The sequence below is a fragment of the Xiphophorus couchianus genome, chromosome 4, assembly GCF_001444195.1.
Source record: "Xiphophorus couchianus chromosome 4, X_couchianus-1.0, whole genome shotgun sequence".
Lineage (NCBI taxonomy): Eukaryota > Metazoa > Chordata > Actinopteri > Cyprinodontiformes > Poeciliidae > Xiphophorus > Xiphophorus couchianus.
This window is the reverse complement of record NC_040231.1, coordinates 1,593,770-1,615,505: the sequence shown is the minus strand read 5'-3', so window position 1 is coordinate 1,615,505 and position 21,736 is coordinate 1,593,770. Positions and strand designations below refer to the sequence as shown.

The window sequence follows — 21,736 nt, the reverse complement described above, 5'->3', positions numbered from 1 at the left end:
AAAATGTATACGTCTGTTTTTAATAAGTGTTCTTCTGTAGCCTTCAATCCCACCGGTGTTTTAGTTTTGTTTTGAAAGTAATAAATAATTTTTTAAAAAACAGCTCGGTTTGGTACTTCTGGAGCTCCATACCACCCTGGAGCAGAAAACTTAACCACGACGCTCCGCCCACTTGTGACGTCAGGGCTGGATCGGGATATCGGGAGAGCCGGAAGAGTCGCGGAAGGAGACGTTGCGGTTTCCACAAACGGTTCGCCTTCAAACCGGACCACATCTGTCGGGACGGGACTGCGCTCACCAGCCGACCGGAGTGAACCTTTCTCTGGGTGACGGTGAGTGTCCAAGCCCCCGCCATGGAGCGGGAGAGCTGATTCCAGGTGATCCTTCCAGAAGGAAGGTTAGCGTTAGCCTGCTGCTAGCTGGGAAACTGGAACAGGAAATACCAGAACCAAACTGGCCCACAAGCACCACGGTTTCATCCCAAATCTCGGTTTTCTGCTCGGTTTTATCCTCTAATGTTGCTTAATGTTCATCTTGGAGGAATGGGGGTGGAAACTAACCAGCTGAGACGCGACACGTACACATGTATGTTCAGATTTAACCGTTAATTGGCTGGAATCGGGCTAATTCAGACATTTATACCCTGATCTGGTTTATCAGGAGGAAACTGTCTGAGAGCAAAGGTCAAAAATCAACCAACAGTGTTTGATCAGACTGTTTTCACCTCTCAGTCACATCAACACACCTCCTCAGCTGCCTGAAAGGTGAGCAGCAGCTGGGTGTGGTTCTGCTGAGATTCCTGTCATGGACCAGTAACCATGCAGGTTCCTGCTTCCTGATCCCACCTCGACCAGTGGAGCCTCTGATGAAACACAGATGCTGGCTGTCCACACGCTGCTGAGTCAGGAGAAACCCAGAGGAATGTGGCTGATGATCCCAAAATGGATCCAGAGGGAGGTTCTGTTCTGCCACCACGGAGCAAAGCAGCAAACGGACCCAAACAATCCCACCTGGTGGTCCTGATCCGCCTGGACCTAAAGAGACTGCAGGACCATTTACCAATATCGAATAAAATCAGATAGTTTCTAAATGAATCACTCGTTATACTGTTGCTTAATACTTCCACTCATTAATTATTGTGTGGAGAAACTCGTATAAAACCTGATTACATGCTCCAGAAGAAAACTGTTCAACTTACTGATTATTTTCATACAACTAATGAAATATTTCTGACATTGCATATTTAAACGTTTTATGATTTCGTAGAGCTCAGAACAGCAAGGTGAAATTACACAGATTTATTTAAACAGCTGAAGGTCAGGATGGATATGAAAACAGTTAGAGGGATTCAGGTGTGGAATAATTGTTGACAAGTTAAAATTATGTTTTTCACTCTTTAAAAAATGTATATAAAGTATTTGCTAAACCAGTAAAATGAGGTTTGCTTGTTTTCTTCTCAGTTGTCTACAGACTTGGCTGGAATTCCATGATGTGATTTAGAAAAACATGCAAGCGCGATTCTGCTGCGTTGATTTTGCTGATGCTTCATAACAAAGTGAAGCTGTAATGAGCTTCTGCTTCCACCTTCACTGTTTGGGTCGACACTTTGTGTCGTTGCATCGACAGGAAGTTAAATATCCGTGTCTGTGTTAGTTTTGTCTTGTTTCCTTTAAGCATTTTGTGTTTCTTCTGTTTTGACTTGTAGAAAAGTTTAAAAATTACAAAATCGATGGTTGTGTTGTGCCGTTTTTAAAAATGTTAGATTTTACACAATAAAGAATAACGATCAGTTTTTTATTTAAAGCAGAAAAGCAGCAATCATTGCTGCTGCTGTAAAAACGATGCAACACTTTGATGGTGTTGAATAAACTCTTTAATTTTTCATGTTGTTTCTTCATAAAGAAGTGGAGATAAAAGTTCATTCATATTGCTGCTGTTAAGTGAATTTAGCACTTAAAGAAATATTCTGGGTATCTGGGGTGAGCAGTGTGGTGGGTCTGGTTGCCGTACAGAGTCAGGCCAGGATTTGCTCTATAGAAGAGAGGATGGGATATTCTTCCTGTTCCATAATTGATTTTACCAAATTAAAAGCCTACGGACAGGTTCTCACAGCGGATAACGATGCTCAGGTTTTGTTGTTCATGCTACTAATTTAAAGTCTCACATAATCCAAACATGATGAAGGAAGTTAGCTTCAGCCATTGTTCACGTCCAGATTTACCACATCTGGTTTCTTCTGGGGCTGAATTGATGCATCAATGATGTGAAAACCTCAACGCGACGTGAGCGTTCATATGGAAGTGGCACAAATCAAAACTTCTTTTGGGAAGTGAATGGGTTGGAATCAGACTGTTAAAGTCTGATATCTGGATTCAGCACAGAAAGGTTTGGTAATAATTAGGTCAGCATGATCTCAGGAAAATAAGGAATTAAGAAAAACAATTTGCTCTCATTTAGCTTTTCATTGTCACAGTGACATCACCATTGTGTCAGCAGGGGGTCCAACCGTCTGGCCAAATATCTTACTGCTCTGTTAAAGTGTAACAGCGAATCAAACTCTGCAATGTTACTTACAGCAAGTCTTTTTTTATGCAGCTCTGTTAAAAATGCAGGTGTGATTATTTTCCAGGGTTTTTTTTCAGTAGTTTTTTTTTAACAAAAAAGACAAAATAAACATTAATTTCTGGGGAAACTGAAGGCTTTCGGACGTCTGGTTTTAGTTTTTCTCCTGCAGACGGCTGAGGCTGAACCAGGCGGTTCTGGCTGAGTGTTCGGACCTCTGCTGCTCAGATCTGTAGGAGAAACTTCTCTGATCTATTTACAAATGAGAAAACAGCTAAAATAATATTTAATGTAAGTATGCAGCTAAAATAATATTTAATATAAGGATGCATCAACCTTTAAAAAGCCTGGCTGGACAATTCCGATTTTGACGGATGCAGATTTGTTTTTTTGTCTGGATTGAAAGTTGCTTTAGTTTTAGACTTTAGCAAAGGTAGATGAGATCGGCTTCACATCAATATCGGCTGATCATCCAAATTGAAGGAGATCTGAGCAGGTTTATCAATCCTCCTCTAATTCAGTGTAGTTTTTTTTCTTTCAGTTTTTTTCTTTCCTGAAGAGATGAAAATTGTCGTTTTGTTGGATGAAGATGAGAAACGTTGGCAGTTAGCGTTCTGAACGTCAGTAATGTCTGATCCGTCTGTGTTGCAGTGAAAGTTGGGCTGATTGAAGATGTGGAAAGCTGCTGCAGGCCAAAACGTCAAGGTTGCCGTTGACGACGGCGGAGACGACTGGGAGACCGACCCGGACTTTGAGGTTTCACCATCATCCTCCCATCTCTCCCTCCTCTCTCCTGTTCCGCATGTTTACTCAGTTTTTTTTGTTTTCCCAGAATGACGTGTCGGAGCAGGAGCAGCGCTGGGGGGCGAAGACGGTGGCCGGGTCGGGACACCAGGAGCACATCGAGTCAGGATGCACATGGTCTTTTCCTGTCTGAGTCACGCTGTCGGCCGGCGTCTGCTAACCGTTTGACTCCTGTGCTGCAGCATCCACCAGCTGAGGGAGACCGTCTCCACGGAGCACACCAGCCTGAAGCAGAAGGAGCTGGAGAACATGCCCAAGGCCTCCCACGGATACGGCGGCAGGTTCGGAGTCCAGCAGGACCGCATGGACAAGGTAGGAGCCAGCCGGCGGAGAGGAGGAAAAACATGCACAAATTTAATCCCATCATTTTTTTCCTGTTTTTCAAGTTAAAATAATTTATTTTTGATGCTCATTTTCTGATTGGCTGCCAGTCAAATTCATCAAGCTGCTTTGCTCCTCATGCTAGAAATGGCAACAGATGATAATGAGCTGAAAGAGCCAAACTTCCCACCATTAATGAGTTTTAATCCTCCAGAACCTTCTGGATATTTTCCCAGAGTGTCTGACCTCCGTCTTCATCACTGAGTCTTTTCGTTTCCTGACGTTTACGTCACGTTTTTCTGTTGTGACTCAGTTTAACTTCAAGCTTATCTTGTGTCTCCTGATGGGGAAAACCGACCAACCAACCAACCATCTGGTTTTCATCGGGTTGGTTTCTGTGTTAAACCGCGGCTGACCCTCTAACCAGTCAGCAGTGACTGAGCCGGGTGTGTGAGCGGCTGTGTGTGTGTGTGTGTGTGTTCACTGCAGCATGGCTGTGATGAGCGAGGTGTGTTTACACCAAATGGCTCTGATGAGTCAGACGTCGCCGCTTCAAGCTGCTGTCTGCAGGCTACATGGTGGGCCGCTGGTTCCCCTCAGACCCAGACTAAAGACTAACTGGGTCCAGTCCAGACTCGGCCTTTTCTGTGTGGAGTGTGCATGCTTACAGTCCAACAATAAGTCACATTAAAATATTAATCTGCAAACTCACAACTGGAACAAACCGCTGTTGTTTTATCTATTTTGGATATTTAAAATGTTTTGCAGCCCCAAATGTTAAATGGACTTTAACGGTTATTGATTTTTCAGAATGTGTTCTTGCATTTTTATTATGCAATTATCATTATATTACCTGAAAATGGGGTCAAGACAAGAATATTATCATTTACTGCAATAACTTCTGGGACGGTTTATCGTCCAGCAGCAGGTTTATCGGTTCTACATGGGACCAGATGGATGGTTCCTGTTTCTAACGTCTGTTAGAGGCTGCAGTCATGGAAACTTTATCATTTATATAAAGCAATAATAATATCAGCTCAAAGTTTCCATCAAGTGGCTTCATGGTTATAAAATGCTAATATTTCATTCTTTATGTGATGTAATTATGTTAAAGCTGAAACTATTAATCGATTATTGAAATAACCAACTAATTTAGTAATCGATTGATGGTCAACTGGATTATATACTTTAAAAGAGACAATTTTCTGAAAGAGCAACACAGTCAGAGCCGAAACCAAAACTGGACTTACAATAAAAAACCTTCTTTGTCTGTAAAAAAACACTTCAACCCTACAATATTTTAATTTATGCAAATTAACTTAATCACATGTTGATGTTAGAAGTATTTTTTAGATTGATCCAAGAAAATATGTATTTTCTTATTTAAAAAAGGAAATTAATTATTTGTATATTTTAGTGCATTTCTACTATTGTATAAAATAAACTTAAGTGCTTAAATAAAAATGTGGCAAATTATTAAACAATTAATCATCAGAATAATTGCTTACTAAAATAATAATCAGCCTTAAATGATCTAAAAACAGTTTTCTGTTTGTTTTTGGTTATTTCCGTCTGAGTCTGAAATAAAACACTTTATGAACCTCAGATTTAAAGAACTGGAGAATATGTAGATGTTTAATTATTAGAAATGATCAAAGAAATGTTGCTGTGTAATGTGGGTGGGTTTTGGTGTCGTTGCATTTAAAATGGATTTGATTTGTTTTGTCTCCAGTCTGCTGTGGGTCACGACTACCAGAGCAAACTGTCCAAGCATTGCTCCCAGACCGACACGTCCAAAGGCTTCGGAGGGAAGTACGGCGTCCAGGCCGACCGCGTCGACAAGGTGCCTCCTCTGAAACCGCATCGCTGTTAAATCTGAACAGTTTTTATTCTGACAAAACGCAACGAGATGAGAAAAATGATTTGGGTTTGCAAAGCTTACTATTTTGCAGATATGAACCGACTGTCAAGCAAACTTGTTCTGATCTTAAAAACCAAACTATCACATTCACATCTTCCTGCACAGTTAATAAAAACCATGAGCACATTTTACCATTTTACAGCAGACCGAGCCTGATGGGATGCAGAAAGGAAGGAAAAATCAGATTACAGCAGATTTTTACCAAACAAATCTTAACTGATTCATATTTTGGCCCCAATAAAACTGCATTAAATCTTGTTAAGGTTAAAAATCAGCCTGAAGAGGGAATAACAATCATCGGGTTTTCTCAGGAATCAACACAGAATTTGACATTTTAGTTTAAATTGATGAGAGATGATGACTCAATAAAATGAAGTCTGAGTTTTATCATCCACTGAGGATCATTTGGTCACCAGAACAAAAGTAAAAACCTCCAGCAGCTTCTGGCTTTCTCAGGCTGAAGAGGAAGTTTTTCTTTTTATGGCTTCAATCCTGAACTTTGGACCTAAAAAGGGAAACATTGTAAACGAGCGTTGGTTCCTGGGATCACCATGGCAACCAATCAGCAGCAGACACGAGTTGGACCTTACCAGAGGTCCGACTCGTTACAGCTTCGCAGTCGGAACCGGTTCTGGTTCCTGCTGGGCGCTGAATCAACACAAAGAACCAATCAGATGGATACTTGCATCCCAGTGCCTAGTTAAAGTATTCACACCTTTTCTACAACAGAAGATGCACAACATTTTTGATTATACAGTTAAAAATATCAAAGAAGATTTATTAATTTCTCATATTTGTGTTTTGTAAATTTTTAAACAAATTGACAGAAAAAAACTTAAATGTCAAAATGAAAACTGATTTTTGCAAAATATTGTCACATAAGTGGCTGCATAAATATTCACCCTCTTTAACCAGTTGGCCTAAATCAACAGAGAATTTTTGCCATTATTTTGTAGAAATACATTTTTATTTTGACACCTAAAATAAAGTTTTTGGGTTTTATTTTGTCAAAACAGCCAAATTTAGTTGATTTTTAAAAGGTAAAACATCCAAGTGGTGAAGAGTTTCAGTGAAGAGACGATTTCTTCACAAAGAAATGAAATCTCTATAAATCACTTCATGTCTGACGTTCCTGTTTATTCCAGCATGAAATAACAGGATTCATAATTATTGGGTTATTTACATTTAATTAATAGTTTTTCCCGCCTCGTTGCAGTCAGCCGTCGGCTTCGAGTACGCTGGGAAGACGGAGAAACACGCGTCGCAGAAAGGTTTGTCCAGACTCGTCTGCTCTGATCCTCAGACATTCCTGGAATGTGCAGGATGGAAATCCAGCTCTGTTCCAGATTAATAATCCAGAGTTTCTGTTAGCAGCTGAGCAGCAGCTTCACATGTCGCTGTGCTGGTAGGAAATGTGTTGCTTCACCCTGACCTCTGACCTCTGACCCCTGCACTGTGCAGACTACACCACAGGGTTCGGCGGGCGGTACGGCGTTCAGGCAGATCGGGTCGACCAGAGCGCGGTCGGCTTCGACTATCAAGGCAAAACGGAGAAACACGAGTCGCAGAAAGGTTCGTTCTGTATAGCAGAGGAAAATTTGGTGGAAGGAAACAATTCCTGGTCTGTTTCTGAACGTCAGTTTTCAGGTCTTAGATTTTCTGTTGAATTCAGATCTGGACATGAATCTGCTCTGATCTAAACCCAAAACATCCGGCGGTATGATCAACGAGTTCTTCCTGCTAGAAGATGAACTTTGACCCCAGACTTCTGCAGATTCTAACAGGTTTTCCTCCAGGATGGACCCATCAGCTCTAGGCTCCCTGTCCCACATTATGATGCTGCCACCGCCATGTTTCATGCAGTCAGTTTCCTCCTTATTGAGCCTTTTGAAAACAGACCAGGAAGTGAAACTGGATACAAACTGAGCAGCTTCCTGTCGTCCTGCAGCTTCCAGACGCTTCGCTGCTGCAGGTTGATTCAGGTCACAGACGCTTTTAAGATCTGCGTTTAGAAAGCGTCTAAAATCTGCTTCCTTCAGTAAAATCATCAGAAACATCTGGAATGATTTAATTTATGTGGGATGAAAACAAACTTTTCTCTCTGCAGATTACGCCAAAGGTTTCGGGGGAAAGTTTGGCGTTGAGACGGACAAAGTGGACAAGAGCGCCGTGGGCTTCGAGTACCAGGGCAAAACGGAGCGGCACGAGTCGCAGAAAGGTCAGTGGAGATGAAACGGGTCCAGCTGGAACCGGAGCCAGAAGCAGCTGGACCCACAGAAACGAGCAGAATGTTCCGTCAAGGTGGAAGAACCCGGTCATCCCAGGGCTTTTCTGGTTTCGTCAGTTTCGTTTTGTATGTTGCTCCTGTTGGAGCCATGGAATCCTAAAATCAGCCTTCTGGGTCTGAATGGAGCCGGATCCAGAGAAACCCAGCAGCCGAGGCGCTGAGTGGATTTGTGTCCACAGGCCCGGCTCAGCCGCGCCCGGGTTTCTGCCCCGACTCGCCCAGAATCTGTTCTTATCAACCTGCAGCTTGTCTGTCTGTCTGACATTAAAAGATGTTTTTTTTGCATCTTTTAATAAATTTCTACGCTAAAAGGATTTTTTAGCTGCAGATCTCGTTCACTAAAAAAAAAGCTGCTGTTGCATTTTAGGCAAGAAAATGTTTATTTTCCTACTTAAAGGGTTAAATAACTTATTTGCATCTTTTAATGTATTTCTAATACTGTATAAAAAAGTCCTGAATCTGCAGAATGTGGTTTTATTTTTAATCTGATAATCAGAATAATGAAGAACTAAAATAAATAATGATCAATTATCAATATAATACGAGCGAAGGAATGAAACGGGTTTTAGTTTCTGCTGAGCGAAGTTGGTGTGACTTTGGTTCTGCTCCTCTGGTTCTCCTCTGGTTCTCCTCTGGTTCTGCTCCTCTGGTTCTCCTCTGGTTCTCCTCTGGTTCTCCTCTGGTTCTGCTCCTTTGGTTCTCCTTTGGTTCTCCTCTGGTTCTCCTCTGGTTCTGCTCCTCTGGCTCTCCTTTGGTTCTCTTTTGGTTCTCCTCTGGTTCTGCTCCTCTGGTTCTCCTCTGGTTCTGCTCCTCTGGTTCTCCTTTGGTTCTCCTCTGGTTCTCCTCTGGTTCTGCTCCTCTGGTTCTCCTTTGGTTCTCCTCTGGTTCTCCTCTGGTTCTGCTCCTCTGGCTCTCCTTTGGTTCTCCTTTGGTTCTCCTCTGGTTCTCCTCCTCTGGTTCCGCTCTTCTGGTTCTCCTCTGGTTCTCCTCTGGTTCTCCTCTGGTTCTCCTCTGGTTCTCCTTCAGACTACGTGAAAGGCTTCGGTGGGAAGTTTGGTGTTCAGACGGACCGGCAGGATAAATCGGCGCTGGGATGGGATCACCAGGAGAAGCTGCAGCTTCACGAGTCTCAGAAAGGTACGACCGGCCCGGTTCCGGGTCGCTGCGGTTCCGGCCCGGTTCCGGGTCGATGAGCTGTTTTATCTGCAGCCGTGTTGAAATTCATGTCGGGAGAACAGCAGCTCAAATCCTCCTGTCTCAAAGTTCTGCACCAGAACCCGGATGTTATCAGAACTTTTGGGTTTCTAGGCAGACCGGTTCTGTTGGACCTCTCGGTTCCTCTCCAGCTCTGCTGCGGTTTCATTTGAAGCAGGTCAACAACTTCTCCAAACAGAAAGAAAGAGGAAGAGAAACCTGAGAGCCTGGGTCTGTGTCTGTGGGTCACGCTGGACCGGGTCGCTCTGGACCGAGTCGGCCCGGTCCAGATTGCAACGGGTCGCTGTAAAAAGCAGCTGTTAGGTTTAGTTGCTTTTATTCATTAAAACATAAAGACCTGAATCTGGGTCACTTTGGGTCGGATCCACTCTGATCGGGTCCAGTCTGATCGGGTCCAGTCCGGTCGGGTCGGGTTTGCAGAATCAGTTTCATTGGGTAAAAAGTGAAGCGGCTTCGATCCACTTCATGGTGCCGGTTCTGTAAATGAGACCGGTTCCGACCTTCATCCAGAAACTGGACCTCTGGTGAAACTCCTTCACATCCCAGCCTGTCGTCATAGAAACCTGGAGACGTTCTGGAGACGTTCTGTCTGAAGGTGGTTGTTCTGTGGGAGCTCCTGTCTGTCTAAGTGTGTGTGTGTGTGTGTGTGTTTCAGACTATAAGCGTGGGTTTGGAGGGCGGTATGGGGTTGAGGCGGAGAAGCGGGACCGCTGTGCGCTGGGCTATGAGCACAAGGAGAACCTGGCCAAGCACGAGTCCCAGAAAGGCACAGACACATTCGGATCCGGAACATTCCCGTTTCCCTCGGCTTTGTCTGGCTCCTGCTGTCACACACACACACACACACACACCCCAACACACACACACCTCTGCAGCACTGATGGACCAGCATGTAGATGTTTGGCCTGAACTGATCAAACTCCTTTAGTTATTTTTCTGTTAACTTAAAAATAAAATCATGAAGATATTTAATCCTTTAGATTTGTTCTGTTTTCATCCGAAGATCAAAAATTTACCTGAAAAACTAATTACTTCAAGGAAAACAAACGTTCTGCTGCTCATTTCAGTTTTAATTAGTGGTCAAATTAAAAGTCGTTTCCATTTTGATCGGTTTTCCATAATTGATCCATAATTGATCTCCAGGATTCCTGAAGGTTTTTAGGAGTTTTTTCTTTTGCCAGTAAATGACCGACTTCCTGCAGAATCTGGAAAACTCAATTTAATTCAGCATTTTATGTTTCTGGTAAAGTTTGGTGAAAGAAAAAAGATATTATAATAAAACGTGTTTGCAGGTTTTCCATCTGAATGCCAGTGAGACGATTCAGACCAGAATAAAAAATGTTTAGAAGTTACAAGAATAAAAGTAAAATTATCTGAATAGTCATAATAAAGTGAGAATAATTCTATTAAAATAATTTTAATAGACTAAAGTCATAGCATGAGAATAGTCATAAAAAATAAAGTTATAATAAAGCAAGTATAAAGTCGTAATAATTCAGAATTAAAAGCAAGAATAGTTTAAATGATGCCAGAATAGTCGCATGACAATAGTTATACAAAGATACAGAAAATAATAGTAATAATGGAGCATAAAGTTGTAAATAATGCGAGAATAAAACCAAAAATTAAAATCAAACTGTAATAAAACGATTTTCTGATGGTGTTTGAAAGGTGGGCCTTTAGGAACCAGGAGTTCTGCTGGCAGGAAGCCGGTCCGGTCCGGATCAGTGCTGCTCTGGTTCTGACGGGCCGGCCGTTCTCCTCTCTCTGCTCTCATTTATCTGTAAACGCTGAAGGTCCGATTCTGCCGGACCGGACCGTTCTCGGAGCTCTGCATGAAGCCGCGTCCTCCTCTCTGTCCGCCGCATGCTGTCGGGTCACCGTGCGCGCCACGCCCACTTCCTGTTGGCTGCAGCTTCATCTGCATGAGCTCTTCAGGCTCCGCCCCCTTCGCTCCGCTCCATCAGAGGTCCGGACCAGAACTGGACTGATTCTGATGGACTCCGCCGCCTCAGTTGACGCTCTGCTGTCTCTCTTCCAGATTATTCCAAAGGATTCGGAGGGAAGTTTGGCGTCCAGGACGACCGTATGGACAAGGTGATGCTCCGCGTGGTTCTGACCTGGATCAGAACCGCTTCCTGATGCGGTTCTGTTCCAGATCAGAACCGCTTACTGACGCGTTTCTGTCTCTCAGAGCGCCGGGACGTTCGAGGACGTGGAGAAGCCGAAGCCGTCCTACCAGAAAACCAAACCTGTGGAAGCTGGTGAGGATCCTCCTTCTTCTTCTTCTGTTTTTATTTTTCTAAGTTTTTTTTTCACAAAACTAAACATAGAACAACAAAAACTTGTAACATCAGATCAAGTTAACTTTCACTTCCATCTAAATTGTAACATATTTCAAGTTGGAAGTGTTTTGGGGAAACAACCTGAGACGGATATTTTTAAATTTCCAAGCCGTAATCTGACAGTCCTATATAAATCATAAATGACCTTTAACCTCTTGGATACCTTAAATAGAGTCTTTATCAGTTTACATTCTGAATCTGATTAGTTTACCTTAAATATTCAGCAGTGTTTTATCCAACATGCCGGATTTGAAGACACCAATAAAAATCAGTATTTTTAACTGATAGTTAAAATATTTCAAAACTTTTTTTCTGTCCAAATTTTATTTGTCACATCACATGTATTTATTTTTGGAAGAGCCCAGGTTGGTCTTGTTAAAGTATGAGGACGTTTCTTCACGTGAACCTCTCTGACCTTTGACCTCTGTGTTGCCGCGCAGCGGGCAGCAACACGGGAAGCATCAAGGCTCGTTTCGAGAACATCGCCAAGCAGAAGGAGGAGGAGGACCAGCGGCGGGCCGAGGAGGAGCGGGCGCGCCGCCACGCCAAGGAGCAGCAGGAGCAGGAGGAGGCGCGGCGGAAAGCGGAGCGGCCGCCGTCCCCCGCCCACGCTCCCAGTCCCAGCCCCACTCCCAGCCCCACTCCCCCAGTCCAGCCTGCCGCAGAGCTCCAGGTGGGTTCTGGGAGCCTCAGCCCGCCACTTCCTGGACATTCCCAGCATCTGACTTCCTGTTTCCTCCTGCAGAACTCTCAGAGCGAAGCTGCGAACGACGAGCAGCTGTACGAGGAGACGCAGGACACCTACAAGCAGCCGGACCTGTACCAGAACCCCGACGATGCCGCGGCTCCAGCAGGTGGCGCTTCGCCTTCTCCACAGATTAACTTTTCCCCAAGCGGCGTTCCAGGCTCCCCCCGGGGCCCCTGCAGGCTCATCCAGGAAGTTCCAGCTCAACTGGGATTGTTTTGAGAAATTTGTATTTCTGACTGAGAGGAAAAACTAGAAATCCCATCATGCAGTGCAGCTATTCCCCTGCAACTTTTAACGATGTAGGAAACTTCCAGAAAACTTTTTTTGTTACAAGAATTTATTCATGATTCGATGCTTTTTAGGGGAAAAGAAAAACTACTTAATATAAAAATCTAAATGAATGGCAAAAATATAAAGAAAAGGTTTTTCTTTTTAAGCAACTGAACGTCCTTCAGTTTAAAGCCAGTAAATTAAAACTGTTGGTGAAACACAGGAACACTGACTGCTGCAGCATTTTGCCCATTTTTGTCAATGATGCTGCGTGTTCTGTAGTGATGCTGCGGGCCTGATGCTGTGTGTTCATTAGTGATGCTGCGTGTTCTGTAGTGATGCTGCGTGTTCTGTAGTGATGCTGCGGGCCTGATGCTGTGTGTTCATTAGTGATGCTGCGTGTTCTGTAGTGATGCTGCGGGCCTGATGCTGTGTGTTCATTAGTGATGCTGCGTGTTCTGTAGTGATGCTGCGGGCCTGATGCTGTGTGTTCATTAGTGATGCTGCGTGTTCTGTAGTGATGCTGCGGGCCTGATGCTGTGTGTTCATTAGTGATGCTGCGTGTTCTGTAGTGATGCTGCGTGTTCTGTAGTGATGCTGCGGGCCTGATGCTGTGTGTTCATTAGTGATGCTGCGTGTTCTGTAGTGATGCTGCGTGTTCTGTAGTGATGCTGCGGGCCTGATGCTGTGTGTTCATTAGTGATGCTGCGTGTTCATTAGTGATGCTGCGTGTTCTGTAGTGATGCTGCGGGCCTGATGCTGCGTGTTCATTAGTGATGCTGCGTGTTCTGTAGTGATGCTGCGGGCCTGATGCTGTGTGTTCATTAGTGATGCTGCGTGTTCTGTAGTGATGCTGCGGGCCTGATGCTGTGTGTTCATTAGTGATGCTGCGTGTTCTGTAGTGATGCTGCGGGCCTGATGCTGTGTGTTCATTAGTGATGCTGCGTGTTCTGTAGTGATGCTGCGTGTTCTGTAGTGATGCTGCGTGTTCTGTAGTGATGCTGCGTGTTCTGTAGTGATGCTGCGTGTTCAGTAGTGATGCTGCGGGCCTGATGCTGTGTCTCTGCATGCAGATGAGCAGCAGTATGAGTACGGAGACGACCTCGGCGTGACGGCTGTGGCTCTCTACGATTACCAAGCAGGTGAGACCAAACGCTTCCTGCCTCGTTGAGTTGGAACCGATCAGTTTATTCACTAGTTATAGGAGTTTAGTTTTCATTTTTATTATCTGTATTTTAATAATTTCATGATTTAGTTCCAGTTGTTTATAGTTTTTCTCCATTAATTACCGTTTTTATTTATTTCAGCCTAACGTAAATGTTTTCTTAATTTCAGTTTTTATTGTTTTGTTAGTTTAGCTATAATTATGGCTCTGATTTAAATTCATCTCTTCTCGTTTCAGCCGGTGAGGACGAGATTTCCTTCGACCCCGATGACATCATCACCAACATCGAGATGATCGATGAGGGCTGGTGGCGCGGCGTCTGCAGGGGCGCCTACGGCCTCTTCCCGGCCAACTACGTGGAGGTCCGGCAGTGACTCCGCCCCCTGACTCCACCTGGGACTGAGAGCAGGTTAAAGCCCAGATGTTTTCAGAGTTTCTATCTTTTGTCCCTGAAGAGTCAGGCCGAGCCTTGAACTCGTCCTGTAGAGTATTATCATGTTTGGAATCATGTCCTGTTCGATCATTTTTAAACTTAATTCTGTTCGTTTCGCTGCTTCGAATGTTTCGGTCTGTTTTAGTTTTTTCTGTCTTAATGTTTCCTCGCCACCAGGGGGCGCCTGCTGCCTGCGGAACAAAGCAACGACTTTAATTCATCTCTGGGTTTTCTAATAAAAGTGACCTTTTCAAATGGATTATTTTTTATCTGTTAGCTTCAGTCACATCATTACCTGCTTTTTCATTTTCTTTTTTTTTGTTTCAATAAATAAAGTATGAACAATTACTATTTTTGGGTCCATTTTGTTTTTAGATATTACCTGAAAATGCAGCTTTCTGAAGTCAGAGTGAAAATGTCTGATAAATTACGGAGGCGTTGTGGATCCTCCGGGTTGGAAGTCAGTCTTTTACTCTGAGGCAAAGAGCAGGTACCTTTTAAAACATTGGAAAATTGTGAATATATTAAATATTGGCCACTCATTTCAGAAATAAAACTTTCATAACTATCACACATTAAGGGAAATATTATGACTGTGGCTCACAGAAATTAATGCAAAATTCAGTGTCTCAGAAAATGTTAATATTGTGAAAAAAAGAAGCAAATACAGGAAACTGGTGTCACACTGAAGCATTTTCACAGAAAGTTGAGTGGAAGGAAAAAGTGGTGAGGAACCAGAACCCGGGAGAACTGCAGACAGGAGGATTATCGAGTAAAATCCATTCAAGAATTTGGCGGAGCTTCACAAAACTACAAGGAATAAAGAATTAATCTTTACTCGCTTTCTGAAACGTCACCTTGCCAAAATAACTTGTTATTTTGTGCTAAAAGTGTTTTTGCAACAAAAACAAAATCACTTTTTTGGCCAAAATATTTAGGGGAAGAAAACAACTTTGCAAAAAAAAGACTAAAGCAATTATTTTAGGAAGGTGACGATATTAAACTTCTCCTTACAGATTTTCATCTGATTTTTGAAACAATTATTTTTGAGCTGAAATGTCTAAATGAAACCCAGAAATGCTCCTGAATCAGTTTCTACGGTCTGCAGTTTGATGTAAATCATTTTCACCTCCAGCAAATCGTCACTGAATGAACTGAAGTCTTACCGACGTTCTCCAGAAGGTGGCGGTGTTCACCTGCTGCTGCAATAAAACACCAGAAGAACATGGCTCTAGTGCAATATTATATTTATTTCTTACAGTGACTTTTGGTTGCCATACAAGAAACCTTGAGGAATTGAAGGGGGAGGAAGTAGAGTGCTTTTACAGGAAATTTCTCTCTTTTCGTTTCAGTAATTAGACTCTATGATGATTCAGTAGCACAAAATTACAGCAACATAGAAAACATGAACACAAGTCTTCTGCACAAATTACCAAAAACATCTTAGTCTCTATGAAGACTTAAAGAATAAAATCTATTCATGGGAAATTAAAGGAAGAGAAACTAAAAGTTACCTGAATGTTTGACGATGATGAAGGTGGGAGAAGTGGGGGGGGGGGGGTGATGAAGATTCCTACTAAATCTACTCTGCTCTACGTTTCCAGAGAAAACTGCAGCCACCGCTTATCGTTTAAGGTGGATTTATTTTGACACACAAAGGTTTTCATACAGGTTTCTACGGGCGCGGCCTGCAGGGTCAGGGGTCAAAATGTACACGCTTCCCTCAGTTTCTACACGCTCTGCGCTGAGGGGGGCGCTCTACTCAGGCAGATGGTGTTCGTCAGAAAACACTTGATTGGCCAGAAATATCTTAAATCTACTGCAGCAGAGTGTTTTCTACTTTAGGCAACACGTCATTAAAACACTGATGGGTGAGAAGATGGAAAAAATAAAACACAACCAAGGAGATTCATTCAGAATAAATATTGCTTCTTACATAACCCATAAATCTAATAATAATAATCATAATAATAATCCACATTTTAATCTACATATATATTATTTCTGTTTTTGGCAATCCAAGCATCAGTGTTGAACAGTATTTGTTCATAATACCTCTATAAAATTTCATAGAACTCTATACAAATCTTTAAAAATACTGTGCTTTTCTACCCCCTCCAGCACGCCGCTGTGAGTTTGAAAACAGGATTATAGCAGCATTGTCCCTCGCCAGCCACCGTACGGCTGATGTTCACAGAACACACGGGTTGTGGATGTCTGTCTCCTGAAGAAAAGCTGCGAGATGGAGCCGACGAAGACGGGTCAGAGCGGGGCGTGCTCGGATGGAGGAGCTGGGTGGAGGAAGGGAGCAGCAAGCTTTTTAAGGCATCCTCTGCCGGATGACGCACAGGGCGGGGCGCGGGCCGGGGGCGGCCGGGGCTTTGGTCATCGGGTCGGCCCTGCAGCTATAGATCTACCCTCATAGACTTCCTTCTTCACCGTTTATACACAGACTCAAATAGACATTTTTATCCCATTAAACACTCTTATATACAAACACAACAACCTTCAGCTTCATAAATATGATTAAACTCCAAACTCCAGCCGAGTTTCAGAGAATCATTTCTGACCTCACAGGGAGAGGAAACGTCAGGCGGATCAGGAATCCAGACTCAAGGCTCAATTTGAATCCAACTGAAAACAACTGGCAGGACATTTTAAAGACGTCCTGCTTGTCTTCTTATTTTTAATGTCACTTTTAATAAACCTTCAGGTCCAGGTAGTCAGTTATTAATCTCTAATCTGACAGCAGTGCACAAACGTTTCAGTCATTTTGTAAAATAAAAATATTATTTTTCTCTTCTAAAGTGTTTTTGTATGTGCTTAAAATATTTTTTATATTAAGTTTTATTATTTAAATCTGTCACAAGCTGATATTGTGTCCAACAGAACTGGATCCAAATGCAACATTTTGGGAAATACACACTTTGGTCTGATTGGATCTTTGTAGACAAACTGGTTTCTTTAGTGAAATGACTTGATGTTAAACCTGAAAAATGTCTGAGTTAGCTTTTGAATTTAAACATATTTTTATGTTTGTTTTACACAAGAACAATAAACTCATGATTTTTGTCATTTTTACTTTGACTTACTGTAAAATGTTAATAGTTAACACTTTGTGCATTATAACCCTTTTTCTCTTTCAATTCTTATATTTTTACTTAAAACAATTTTCAGGATCAGTTTAACAACTGAGATTTTCTTAAATCACAGTTTAACTGTTAACTGTTGTTTAAATGTTAAATATTTTCCCCCTATAAAGTGTGTAAAATGTTTAATCATAAATAGTAATTATTATAATCATTGATTATGTGTAATTAACATTGATAGAATCGGTCATATAAGACCAAATCAAACTGATTATGTTGACATGTTAGCGTAGCGCAGCGATCAGGAACAAAACTGCGATGGAACATGAATAAAAAACCTGCCATTTTTTAATCCTTTCATTTCATTAAGGATATGGCAGTTATTTATTTTGTGTTGGAAAAGTAACTTTTTGTCTGTTGAAATTCAGTTTTAACCTCAGCATGTTTTGTAGTTGAAAAACACATTGAATAGCTTAGCTTATTTTAGCTTAAACAAACTGTCCCTTTACATACAGAAGATTAATACTGATGAAATGTTTTAGTTGGCAAAAACAACAAAAGGTTACTTCATCAAATGAATTCAACCACTGGCATATTTTATAAAAAACATTTCTAACTAGACAGATAAGATGTTAAATTAGCTTCGGCAGCTAAATTAGCTTCAGCAGCTAAATTAGCTTTAGCAGCTAAATTAGCTTCAGCAGCTAAATTAGCTTCAGCAGCTGTGAGTCCAGTTTGTTTCTCTTTATCTCATCAGCAGACAAGAACCTGGTGATTATTATTCAGCAACATGTATCGTTGTGTTTTATACTTAGTGAACACGTAGCCAAATATATAGGAAACAAGTTCATTTTTATATGTTTTAACCTTCCAACCACACAAAAACAAACTCTATGATGAAAACTCCTGTGGATTACAGATTGTGATCAATAATGTATCAATATATTAACGTTCTTGCTTTCATACGATTCCCAAAATAAATTGTCTTGTATTTTATAAACGTTTTTATAAACTCTAACACGCTATTTAAAGGTCGTTTACTCCATTTATCGGTGCTCATAAATGAACCTGCTGGCGCCATGTTTAATTCCTAACAGGAAGTTGTGGCTGTTTTGAAGCTTCTGATTGGCTGACATTGGTTTCAGCTTTGTGCTACACCGCCCCCTATGGGTCTGGCATGTTTCAAACACTAGGGGGGGAATTTGTGGATGAAATACAATCCTGTGTTTTGTTTTTTTATAATGATGTGGTGGAGAGGTTTGTTCTTATAAGATACTTGTGTACAAAATAAATATCGATATTTTTAAATGAATCAGTTGAGAGGGATTTTAAATCCAGAAACAAACCCGTGTATTTCCCAAAATGTTTCCTGTACCATTTTAATCAGACCTGGACTTGTACGATCTGTGCACAGGTGTGTGACACGGCAGCATGGCGGTGGGCTCCCAGTGCTCCCAGTCCTGACCCGTTACTGGTGAGGTGGAACAGATCCGACCGAGTGAGGCACAAAAAGTTCTACTTCTGCTAAACTGTGGCCTACATAGCAGATTTATGAAAATAGCTAAACGGGTCGCAGGGATTTCTGGGTCGAAAAGTAACACACACAGGCGCACGCACACACACACACCCACACCCACGCAAACATGCATACACACACACACACAAACACACACACAGCGCAGGAAGGAAAAGTGAAGTAAGAACAAGGACGTGTTGGAGGTCCAGTCCTCCTCATGTCCTCACCTCAGGTTTCCCTACATCCTGATGTGGACGCTGTGGGGCTCCACACTATTCAGGAGCTAAAACGCCATCCATATATGTGTGTGTGTGTGTGTGTGCGTGTGTGTGTGTGTGTGCGTGTGTGTGAGCATGCTGTGAGTGAAAGCTAAGTGTGAATCTCCACGGTGCAGGAACTCTGTGGACGGTGACATGTTGGCTTAATGTCTCAGCTGATGCTCTAGTTTTGACACAAACAGGTGAAAAGCAACAGAAGACGGAGTCTGTCTCCAGAAGTTCTCCTACAGCCGCACCCAGAAATATAACTCCGTTAGGACTCTAGTGAAGAAATATTCTCTGAAGAAATACTAGCAAAGATAGAAAAGGAGCATGGACCAGCTCAGCTGGTTCTTCTCGCACCGACTCCAGGAGAACGGAAAACGTCTCCGTATTCCAGAGCGAGGCGGGGAGAGCACAGGTCTGCCAAAGGAACCTCCACACCAATCAGATTTTATATTTCCAGAGTTCAAAATATTCCAGAAACCGGCAGACAGACCGCCGGTCCCCTTCGCTCTCCCTGCGGTCGCCCAGGGCAGCAGGGAGGGGGGGGCGGACAAACCGAAGCTCTGAGATGAGGGAGGCGACGCAGGATGAGAGAACAACAACAGCAAGAGGCAGCTGCAGCTAGCGTGAAGGGGAGCTGTGAACACGTCGCCCCCTGCCTGCTGGGAGGTCTATCTGTCCTGCAGCAGCTTCAGGGCGCGCTCGATGTTCATACGGTGGCCCACTCTGGTCACGCCCAGGTCTATCAGGTCCTCCTTCTGCAGCGACGGCAGATGCGCGCCCTCGATCTCGTTGTCCAGGAAGGCGTCTTTGTGCTCGCCGAGGTTCAGGCTGTCCAGCCAGTCGGCCACGTCGTGTTTGCTCCACAGCTCCACGGGTTTGGAGGCGAACGGCTTCCCGGACGCCGCCACCGCCTGCATCAGCGTGAGCGGCGACGGCGAGCGCGAGCTGCCGCTGCCGCCGCACGACGAGCTCAGGCTGTAGCCGCCGCCGCTGCCCATAGGGGGCGTGGGCAGGCCGAAGACGTCGGTGAGCGTGGGCGACACGGAGGGAGGCAGCGAGGAGCAGGGCGTGAGCGAGGAGGCGGAGTCCGGCGGGCTGCAGGGGTTCGCCTGCGACGGGAGGCTGCTGGGAGGCGTGGAGCTGAGCGCCGCCGCGCCGCTGTTACGCATTCCTGAGTCGTCTGGGGGGGCCCTGGGGGGGCGGAGAGGAGAGCAGAGGTCAGTAAAGGTCATTGAGCTGCAGATCAAACAAATCAATAAAAAACATCTGACAAGAAAACATTTCATCCCCAGAAAAATACCAGAAAACAAATATATTAAAAGGATAATACATTTGTATTTATACAATAATAAAGTTGGAAAAATACGGAAATAAAGTCGTAATAATTTAAGCAAAAATGTGCAATAAAATGAGCATTAAGTCTAATAAAATAACAATAAAACCATATTAATGTGAGAAAAACATTCAAGAAAGTCATATTACTAAAATGAAGTCATAATAATAGAGAATAAAATCTTAATAAAACAAGAAAAGGTTGTACTAATACAATAAATGTTGAAACGTTAAAAAGTCATAATATTGCCAAAGTAAAAATAATTTTTAAAATATTAAAAAATTAAAATAAGAAATGTCGAGCAAGTTATACTTTGGTATCATTTTTACAAATTGGAAATAATTTATTTTTTAATATGTCAGCATCAAATTATTATCAGCAGCAGAACTTTAACCGACTGTTTGGAAGAAAGAATCAGATCACGTCACATCTTGATAACTATCGTAGCTTTACTCTCATTAAAATCACATTTTTTCTAATAACTTTATGACTTTTCCTGGTAAAACTGCATCTTTATTAAAACTGTGACTCTATTCTCTTAATGATAAAATCCTCTGTTGTAGGAAGTGGAGGTTCGGCGGGAGGAAATGAACCCAGAAATGTTTTGAACTGTTTAATACTCCATATGACCACCAGGGGGCGCTGCGTGCAAAGATGGAGCTGGAGATGTTTTTATTCCGTCTCCGTCATATTTTCATGCTTTTTAATAGTTTTCATGCCTATTTGCTGCTTGTGTGGCTCGGCTTACAGCAGAAGTTATGATTCATCTCCACCTCATCAACAATTTCATGCAGAAATTATGACCTCGGATTAAAACAATATTTAAAACTAACAATAAAAACTCAACTTGTGTTTTGACTTTGAAGTTTGATCTTATCAGTTGTTCACCTGCTTCTTTATCTTTTTTATTTTAATTTTTTTTATAGAAATTATTAAAGATGAGACACTTAAAATAAATTTATTTTCTTTGCCAGGTTTTAGAGAGAAGAGGATTTCTTCTTCATCTCTTTCTTTTTCTCAAGTTCCTGTCATGACGTTTGACCTTTAACCTTCATGCATTCATCTATTTTTTCCTATTATTTTCAGTGAGATTGGACTGGTCCAACAAATGCACAGTTTTTCCTAATATCTCTCTGAAATAACCTTTCAGTTTTCAGCTGAGACGTAAAATAAATAAACGGTTTAGTTTATGAAAGATGCAGAGTGTGCAGATTAACGGGATCTAATCTGGATTCTGATCCGTTTTCATTCTCTTATGGATTCATTCATGTCAGAAAATATTTGAAAATGGAGAGAAGTTATTTATGGAAACTTATTTTTCTACTTTTAAAGGCATTTAAATATTTACAGCATTAATAGAGAGGAGTTTGAACAAACCACAAACATCGACCCAACATCCTGAAGTCTGCGCCTGCTACGTACGGTGGAGGATCTGTGATGCTGTGGGCCTTTTCAAACTCA

At 42.5% G+C, this 21,736-nt stretch overlaps 2 protein-coding genes across 13 annotated transcripts in view; one reads left to right on the top strand and one right to left on the bottom strand.

Annotated features, from left to right (window-relative positions):
• The first annotated feature begins 161 nt into the window (after window positions 1–161).
• On the top strand, window positions 162–14,422 carry cttn (cortactin). 6 transcript variants are annotated; one of them, XM_028015946.1, is made up of 16 exons: window positions 162–332; window positions 3,214–3,318; window positions 3,395–3,468; window positions 3,549–3,678; window positions 5,420–5,530; window positions 6,825–6,879; window positions 7,070–7,180; window positions 7,716–7,826; window positions 8,922–9,032; window positions 9,766–9,876; window positions 11,152–11,207; window positions 11,305–11,374; window positions 11,896–12,128; window positions 12,201–12,309; window positions 13,547–13,615; window positions 13,876–14,422. In XM_028015946.1, the coding sequence occupies exons 2-16, from the start codon at window positions 3,235–3,237 to the stop codon at window positions 14,010–14,012; spliced, it is 1,572 nt and encodes a 523-aa protein (XP_027871747.1). In that variant the 5' UTR covers window positions 162–332; window positions 3,214–3,234; the 3' UTR covers window positions 14,013–14,422. The 6 variants fall into 6 exon arrangements, with proteins under 6 accessions (XP_027871747.1, XP_027871749.1, XP_027871748.1 ...); XM_028015948.1 differs by lacking the exon at window positions 7,716–7,826; XM_028015947.1 differs by lacking the exon at window positions 9,766–9,876.
• An 879-nt stretch (window positions 14,423–15,301) lies between these two features.
• LOC114143663 (SH3 and multiple ankyrin repeat domains protein 2) overlaps window positions 15,302–21,736 on the bottom strand; it is a 187,670-nt gene continuing 181,235 nt past the window's right edge. For all 7 annotated transcript variants that reach the window (XM_028015920.1, XM_028015922.1, XM_028015924.1 and 4 more), the window contains one exon: window positions 15,302–20,133. In XM_028015920.1, coding sequence (XP_027871721.1) covers window positions 19,611–20,133 — 523 coding nt within the window. In that variant the 3' untranslated portion in view covers window positions 15,302–19,610. The remainder of the gene's footprint in view (window positions 20,134–21,736) is intronic.

Excerpts from the sequence above, each read along its gene's own strand:
- cttn (XM_028015946.1), top strand. The coding sequence starts at position 3,235 with ATGTGGAAAGCTGCTGCAGGCCAAAACGTCAAGGTTGCCGTTGACGAC. Across the intron at positions 3,679-5,419 it reads AGCAGGACCGCATGGACAAG|TCTGCTGTGGGTCACGACTA; the intron begins GTAGGAGCCAGC and ends TTTTGTCTCCAG. Across the intron at positions 9,033-9,765 it reads GCTTCACGAGTCTCAGAAAG|ACTATAAGCGTGGGTTTGGA; the intron begins GTACGACCGGCC and ends TGTGTGTTTCAG.